This window comes from Elephantulus edwardii, unplaced genomic scaffold (genome assembly GCF_000299155.1).
Source record: "Elephantulus edwardii isolate Elephantulus edwardi_28Jun2011 unplaced genomic scaffold, EleEdw1.0 scaffold00005, whole genome shotgun sequence".
Classification (NCBI taxonomy): domain Eukaryota; kingdom Metazoa; phylum Chordata; class Mammalia; order Macroscelidea; family Macroscelididae; genus Elephantulus; species Elephantulus edwardii.
In genome coordinates this window covers 2,594,328-2,603,576 of record NW_006399755.1, presented here as the reverse complement: position 1 = coordinate 2,603,576, position 9,249 = coordinate 2,594,328, and the positions used below count along the sequence as shown (strand labels likewise).

Sequence of the window (9,249 nt, the reverse complement as noted above, 5' to 3'; positions counted from 1 at the left end):
CCTTCCTTCCTTCCTTCCTTCCTTCCTTCTTTCCTTCTTTCCTTCTTTCTTTCTTGAAGCTGTTTGACATAGAACTGAGTACACAGTGAGCTATCCTGAATGTATTTTGGCTCCATTACCTTTCTGGCTATCCTTAAGGGATTTATTATGGAGGAAGTGGTGACCATACTCAGTAGGTCAACCTAACAGATCAGCAAATCCTAAGCTCTATAAACAACTGATTCAATCGAGTTGTATTCTTAAGTTTAATTGATGCCATTGATGCATCAACTGTTAGAATTTGAACTACTTTCGAAATGACCTGTCTGCGGCATTTCAGAAATAAAAAGCCTGTTAAGTATCAGTATCTCTATACCTTTCTTTCTTCCTCCCTTTCCAGATCATTCTCTAACACAAATGGAATCCTTTCATTCTTCTTCTCTCAATTATCCCTCCTGAATCTTCTTCAAGTTTTTGTTCTATTCTGTATCAATTGCTTGTCTCCCATCATCCCACATTCTGCCCCTTCTTTCTAAAAATGGTACTTTTGGTTACTGCCTTTCCCTAAATAATATATCTTCTCAAAAGCTAAGTTTCCTTGTACAAATAGACTTATATAGGGGCTACAAAAACTTAAGTTGATTTGGTGTCATATTTTTTTTTCAGCATCTATAGAATTTTAATGAATATAAAACATAATCAAGGTTCTACAGAGGCATGTAGTCAAAATCCTCCAAATCTGTTACCATCTATGTAAACACTCAGGCTTTATGGGCCTAGTCTGTAGAGAGTTGCACTGCTGATCCAAATGCAGGATCACTGCCATTCAAATACAACAGTGGTTCCAAGAGAGAATGATGTCGTATTTTGGACTTTTTTTGATGTATAGTAATTTTTACTGTGTGTTAGGTATTATGAATTATATATTTTTGAGAGTATGTATTATTTTCTTTCTTTAAAGAAAGTCAAGCTTTATCTAGTTATGTTTACTCCTTTACTTTTTAATCCTTTTGAGAGTTATTTTAGAGCTTTGCTAGTGTGTTATGGTGAAGTAGTACATAATGGGCTACACTGCTGACCAAGATGTTAGTGGATTGAGTCTGGTAGCCACTATTTGGAGGAAATATGGGTAGTCTCTTCTTGTTAAGATTTACAGCCTCAGAAACCTGACAGAGGGTTTCTGAGTTGGAACTGACTCACTGACAGTGGATTTGGCTTTAGAGTGGAGCGAGCGTAGTTTAAGTCCATCACTAATGCGTGAATCTTCCAGGGTCTTCACTGAGTGTCACAATAAACTATAAGGACTTCCACCCAAATGGTAGGAACTCAGATGATTCTAAGTCCTTGTGTGTTCTTAGAACTTGTCAGATCATAGCTTCCAGGTCACTTTCCCTTATATTATGATGGTTCACCCATATATACTCATCTTAATGACTCAAGAGAACTTTGCTGTTTTCTGGGACTCAGTTTTTACAGAACTCCATCCAGTGAATATCTGGTTCACAATTCCAACAACTTCATATTCCCTGAACTTTAATCTCAGTAAGACTGTCTTATTGTCTTCTCTGTGACCTCCAGGCACAAAATAGACAAGCATTGGGTTTTTCCCTCTCATCTCTTACAATTCTACAATGATTCTTATCTAATGTCTGAAAATTGTTGGATTGTACACTAATCCTATTTTCTAATTGTTTAAGGTGAAAAAGAAATCATGTCCCTATTAATTTCATCAAGATAAGAACTAATGTTCTAATTCCAGCATTGCTGTTGTTTTTATGTATCATGTCACTTGCATTACCACTTATTAATTGTATGACCTTGGGAAATAATCATATAACCCCTATAACTTAATTTCTAATTCTATAAAAGGGGTAATAACAGTACACATAGTTGTGAGAATTATCAATAATGTATAATGTGCCTGGCAGAAAAGGAGGTAATCAAATGGAAATTTCTATTATTATTATTATTCTTAATATAAATAGCTACCTTCTTTATTGTTCAATCAATGTTTACTATGTAGTGTACAATGTGTAGATTTGCTTTAAATCATCACAACAAATTATCACTAAATCATTACAACAAATTTACTAAGTAGAAATAATTATTCTCATGGAGATTTTTCAACCTCAGAAAGAATACAAAACTTGCTTAAGATCACAGTCAGAGTATCTGGGATTGTATTTCACTCATATGACTTCCTCAAATCATTGTGATACTTATATGATCAGTTGTATCAAGGAAAGGAAATAATGTGGATCTTTTAATATTGGGTATCCAAGGACATAGTTATACTAGAAACAATTGGGTCTTAATGGTACTGACTCTGTGATTTAAGAGATAACAAATGCAAAGCCCTCAGCCCAGTCAGCCACACCCACCAATGCCTCAAACTTAACTTTCTTAATGTTTTTCCCTCCTTAGAAACTTTTAAAATATTTCTCTTACAGACAACCTTAGGGATGGAGCAGAACAGAAGGTTGTATTCATCACAGGACGAGTTCACCCAGGGGAAACACCATCTTCCTTTGTGTGCCAAGGTGAGTTGCCAAATCTCATACATATCATGTATGTTTCCTCTACATCCAAATAAGGCATTCTGATGGTCTCTGGGACAGCGTAGGCACATGCAGAATCATTCTCTTGATAGAAGAACTTTGCTTCACTCTAAAAAGAGGACACTCCTTGTCTTTTAGGATTTATTCTAATACTCATTGACTAAATGGGTATGTTGTTGTTTAAGTGCCACCGAGTCATAGACGACTTATAGCGACCCTATGAATGAAGACCTGAATACTTGTATAACTTTCATCATTTCTCCAAGTTCGTAGAGTTCCAGAGGCAAGCTCTTTCAGAAGTGGATGCCACTCTTGCTTCCAAGCTTGTTTTAATTGGGGATCTCCACCAAACACTGTCCACCATGGGTAACCATTATCATATTTGACACATCAGTGTCACAGTGTTCAGCTTCACAGCAACCACGAGTTACCCCTGTACAGCAAATGGACAGACCAGGGATGTACCACTTTAGAAGAATGTTTGACCAAAAACAATTAAAACCAGGTCTGAGGGCCACAGATTAAAACCACCCACCTTTGGCTTGGTAGCATCACTTTCTTTTCTTTTTTTTTCCTTTCTTTTATAGCATCACTTTCTATCCACTAGGCCAACAGAGCTTTCTTTTTGTTATTGTGGGTAAGTGCCATTGAGTAGTAGACAACAGCACCATCCACCCAACATAAAGAGTTTTCAAGATCTTTTTTAGCTAATGGATCTTCATTTACTGATGTAACATGCTTCAAAATAAGGACAAACAACAGCAAATACCACTGAAAAGTTGTATGTTGAAATACCGGAAGTATGAATCTAAAAAATTAGAAAGAATAAAAAATAATGTGGAATATATAAGAATCATTATTGTAGACATTGTTGTTATTATGTGCTGATGAGTTCCAACTCAACTCATAGCTGAGAGAGATCCTCCAATAGGTTTTCAGAGGCTAGAAATTGCACTAAGGGAGAAAGTTAATCTTTCTTCTAAGGAGAAATGGGTGCATTCGAACTTTAGGTTAGCAACACAACTCGTTACCCAGAAGATCGCCAGAGCTCCCTATCCTGGGCATTAGTGAGCTGAAATAGACTGGCATTGACCATTTGGAATCAGGCAGTTAAATAGTCTACTCTGCAAGGAATTACAAGTTAGAGAGAATGAAATTGCCACATTCACCATGTCAAGATGCACCCTGAATTGTGATGCTATCAGTGATAGCAATATACCCATCAACCTGCATGGGAGATCAGGTAATAAAACTATCATTTAAGATTATATGCCAACCACTGAAACCAAAGTTAAGGAAATTCAGATTTCTATTAACTCTTGCAATCTCTAATTAATCAAATTGCAATAAAACGCATTGATAATTATTGAATATTGGAACAAAATCCTTAATATCATTCACTTGCAACAGATAATAAAAAATGAGGGTGCTTCCAGAAATTTGAGTTAGATTAAGAAGATACCATGTAACAAAGGGCATCGTTACTGATATTGGATAGATCTTGGATGAAAGCAGAGAATACCAGAAAGATGTTCACTTGTGTCTTGTTGAGTATGGAAACAGACTAATCTGTATGAATCATAACAAATGATGAATAACATTGAGAAGAATGGGAATTCTGAAATACTTGATTGTTGTGCTCATGGGAAATCTGGGTATAGACCAAGAAGCAGTTATTTGCTTCTGGTATGTATCAGAATTGTATTCTTTCACAGTATCCCATGGACTGCCAAAAGAATGAACAAGTATGTCATGGAAGAATTGCAATAAAGGTGCTCCTTAGAGAAAAGGAAGGTGAAACTTCATCTCACATACTTTAAACATTCTGTCCTGGAAAAGAACATCATGCTGGGAAAATTAGAGGGCCAGAAAAAGAGAAGAAGACACTCAACAAACTGGACTATCACAATGACTATAACAGTGGGCTCCCACATATGAAAGATGGTGAGGATGGTACAGGATATGGCAAATTTCAGATTTGTTGTTCAGGGGGTAAGCTATGAGTTGTAATTGACCCAATGAATCCCAAAACAACAAATACATTCAATATTTATGCTGGGCAAATTATTTATTAAGAAGAAAAATGTGGCATCAGGTTTAGAGGAAGACTCTTTGACAACCTACATTTTGCAACTGGCATAACCTTGCTTGCAGAAAGGAAGAAGATTTTAAGCATTTACAGAAGCAATCAAAGACTACAACCTTCAATATGGATTGCACTTCAAAATCAGAAAAACAAAAAAACCCAAACCTCACTATTGAACCAAACAACAACCTCATGATGTTGTCGTCATTGTTGTTATATGCTATCAAGTTGCCTGTGACTCATGGTGACTCTATATACAACAGCTCTGAACCTTGTCCTTTCCTGAGCCAATCTAATCATGTCCAACAGACCCAAACCCACTTCTTCAGGCACTAAATCAATCTATCTCATCCTAGGTCTTCCTCTTCTGTGCTGTTCCTCCACTCTTCTGAGCATGATGTTCCTCTCCAAGGACTGGTCCCTTCTGGCCACATGCCCAAAGTATTTGACATGGAGCTTCAAAATCCTTGTCTTCAAGGAGTAGCTTGGTTTCACCCTCTCTAGGACTGACTTATTTGTTGTCCTAGTTGTCCACTGTCACTGTCTATTTGCCAGCAGTGAAGAGCAACACCCTGGTGGGGTTAAGCACGATGGAAACATACCACTCTGAGAGCCATTCAGAGAGTCAATCCAGCTCAATTTTATTGGGGACTGCAGCACACTTATATACAAGCAAGTTAACAGGAAGACAGGATAGGGTGGGCTTGCAGACATGGGACATGCACATTGGATAGGAGAACCTCAGCCTCCTGTGGACTACTCCCAGCTTAACAGGTGCAGCAGCCATCTTCCCAGGTGGTAAGCTTTCTCAAGCTGGTGTGGCCAAAGGAGAGTTCTCTCTGTCCCGTATTAAAAGCCGTTGGGAGGCTTGCACTTATCCGGAGCTAGGTATTCTGTTCTGGCCAGAGGCCCTCCCTTCCTCCCTAACATTCCCCAACAGTTCACAATATATTCAACACTCTTTTCCAACACCACAATTCAAAGGCATCAATTCTTCTATCATTCTTAGCTATTGTCCAGTTCTCTGATGCATATCAAGTAATTGTGAAGATCATGTCCTGTATCAGGTGCACCTTAGTCTCTAGACTGACATTATTGTTTTTCAGTACTCTAGAGAGGTTCCTGACAGCAGACTTTCCCAGTGCAATTCATTTTTTTATTTTCTGACTGCTGGTGCTAAGAATATTGATTGTGGAACCTAGTAAGCTGAAGTGGCAAAGAATCTCAATCTCTTCTCCATCTATCATAAAGCTGCCAGTTGGCTCAGTGGTGAGAATCTTTGTTTTCTTGATGCTGAGCTTCAATTCATACAGAATTTCCTTGACATTCTGCAGCAAATGCCTCAGGTCCTTCTCAGTTTCAGCAAGCAAGGTTTTGATACCATATTTCATGCCACATTCCTCCTCATAAAGCTCAGCCTCCTGAATGATCTGTTCTGCCTATAGCTTGAAAAGGTATGGACATAGGATGCATCCTTGACACACACATTTCCTGATTCTGAACCATCTGTGCTCTGTTCTGAGGACTGCTTCCTAGTCCAAGTATAGGTTTCACATGAGCATAGTTAAGTGTTCTGGGATTCCCATTCTTCTCAAGATTAGCCATTATTTGTTGTTGTCCATACAGTCAGATGCCTTTGCATAGTCAATGAAACACAGATGGACATTCCTCTGGTACTCTCGGCTTTTGGCCAAGATCCATCTAATGTTGGCTTTGGTTTTCCTAATGTTATGGCCTCGTATAAACACAGCTTACACAACTGGCAGTTCTCTGTTCCAGTCATTTTTGGAAAATATTCAGCAGGAGAAAACATTGGAGTTAATAAAGATTTTATTTTACTTGTTTTCATAATCAACACATGAAAAAAAAGTAGTCAAGAAATTAAAAGATATATTACATTAGGAAAGTCTGTTGACAAGACTCTCTTTAAAAGATGTCAGTTTATGGTGCAACCACTGTGGAAGGTGGTGTGGCACTTCATCAAAAAGTTGCAAATAGAGATACCATTTGACCCAGCAATTCCACTACTGGGAATATACTCCAAAGAGACCATAACTGCCACCCAAGCAGATGTATGCACACCCATGTTTTTCACGGCTTTGTTCACAATAGCAAAGAGTTGGAAACAACCTAAGTGCCTATCAACAAATGAATGGATAGAGAAGCTGTGGTATATTCACACAATGGAATACTATGCTGCATTGAAAAACAAGGAACTCATGCAATATTATTCAAAATGGGTGACCCTGGAGGACATTATGCTGAGTGAAATATCTCAGTTACAAAAGGATGAATACTGCATAGTACCACTGTTGTAAAACAGGACTGACATCGGGTTTGGGGGGAGACTAAAAAAGATGGGAAATAAAGTATACTGTATTGGGAGAAACTGTTTAAAAGGGAAAAACAGGACTGACATCAGGTTTGGGGGGAGACTAAAAAAGATGGGAAATAAAGTATACTGCATTGGGAGAAACTGTTTAAAAGGGATATGTAGCAATGAATAAATGGAAATCCAAAATCTCTGTCAAAAAAAAAAAGGATATGTAATTAGGTAGTATAGTCATTTCAAGAGTCCATAATGAAGGCTGCATAGTGGAGTGAACCCTGCGGGGAGGGATTATAAAACAATGAAAGAATTTTTCTTTTACTTTTCAAAGAGAAGAGTGTACTGGAGGAGGGGTGGGAGGGAGAAAAGTACAACAATGAATGAACAGAAATCCAAAGTCTCTGTAAATTTTCATTAAAATTAATAACAATAAAAAATTTTAAAAAATATGTCAGTTTAAAGACTAACGTACACTTTACCTAAGCCAAGATATTTTACTTGCTTAATATGCATTAAAGTAATTGCATTAGATAAATCTGCTGTCGGGGACCTTTCCAGATTGCTGAAAAGCAATAATGTAAGTCTAGAGACTAAGGTATGCCTGATCCAGGCCGTGGTCTTTGCACTTATCTGCTATGCATCAGAGAGCTGGATAATGACTAAGAATGATAGAAGAAGAATTGATGTCTTTGAGTTGTGGTGCTGGAGAAGAGTCTTGAACATACCATGGACCACCAAGAAAACAAATAAGTCTTTCTGAGAGGGTGAAACCAAGTTTCTTCTTGGAGACTACGATTATGAAGCTCCGTTTCACATTGGATATGTGGCCAGGAGGGACCGATCCTTAGACAAAGACTTTATGCTCGGAAAGATGGAGGGACAGTGCAGGAAAGGGAGACCTCGGTCGAAATGGATTGATATATTAACAAGGGCAGTTGGGGTAGGTGTGTTGGAATCAATGAGAATGGCTCAGGACAGGGAAGGTTTCAGAGCTGTTGCACAAAGGGACACTATTAGTCACAGGCAACTCAACAGCACATAACAACAATATGCATGTGAAATGTGGACAATGCATAACAAAGACCAAAAGAATTGATGACTTCAAATTGTGATGTTGGAGAAAAAGTATTTAAATAGCCCATGAACTGCCAAAAGAACAAACAGTTCTGTCTTGGAGAAAATGAAGCAGGAGCAAGGATAATAAAACTTCATTTCACAGACTTTGCACATGTTATCAGAAGAAAGACATCATGCTTTGAAAAGTAGAGAGTCAGTGAAAGTAAGGAAGACCTTGAAAGAGTAGGACTGACACAGTAGCTGCAGTCATCAACCAGAGAATAGCTAAGATCTTGAGAATAGTACTAGAGTAAGGTTTTAATCTGTTGTTTATAGTTGACTTGATATAAATTTGAACTTCCAGAGAAGTGTGTTAGTTTTGTTTCACAGCTCTATAAAGAGATCTCTCTCCTAATGACAGATAATAAAATTATTTACAATATTCTTTCTTAGAATGGTTCCTGCTACAAACATTCCTAGAAATATGTCCTCATGCATGGGCATATCGGAGACAGTGCAATTGGCACAAGACAGAGCAAAGTTTAGGGCTGTTGTATATAGGGTCGCTATGAGTCGCAAGTGACTCGGCACATAACAATAACAACATTACCTAGAAATATAATAGGATGTGAGCATTCTTAATTTTAATAGGTGTTTTCTATTTCTCCTCAACATACTTTTGCATTGCTAGTGAGGTATAAGAGCTTCTACTATCCCAATGTCTGTTCCAGTAGATGGTGTTGTTAGACCTTTACGTTTTTACCTGTGAAGAAGGTATATTAAATATTAACTACATTACTTATTATATATGTGCTGATCTAAACACTATAATTAAGCCCTTTATATATTTAATTCATTATATTTCATTTTTGTTTCTTTTAATTACTATTATTATATCAATTCGCTTCAATTGTGCATATGAGAAAACAGAAATTTGGACAAGTTAAATAATTAATCTCATTTTAATGTCAAAATAACCCTGAGGTCACAGGGGTATAAAAAAAGCCTAGAGAGTTTTAACAACTTGAGAGAGGCAACATGTGGAAGTATCAGAAGGATTTAGAACCTCTCACAATCCTGGGTTCAAATATAACTCAGCTAGTAATTTCTAGATCCATCTTGAAGTACAACATTGTGAGTGACAGGATTATATCCATACGCTTACAAGGAAGCCCAGTAAATACCACTATCATTCAGATATATGCACCAACAACCAGAGCCAAAGAAGAAGAAATAGATGA

The 9,249-nt window shown here is 37.5% G+C and overlaps 1 protein-coding gene across 1 annotated transcript in view; it reads left to right on the top strand.

The window, feature by feature from the left end:
* AGBL4 (ATP/GTP binding protein-like 4) overlaps nt 1-9,249 on the top strand; it is a 1,996,071-nt gene that overhangs the window by 1,700,898 nt on the left and 285,924 nt on the right. Inside the window, exon 7 of the mRNA XM_006879803.1 lies at nt 2,430-2,519. Coding sequence (XP_006879865.1) covers nt 2,430-2,519 — 90 coding nt within the window. The remainder of the gene's footprint in view (nt 1-2,429; nt 2,520-9,249) is intronic.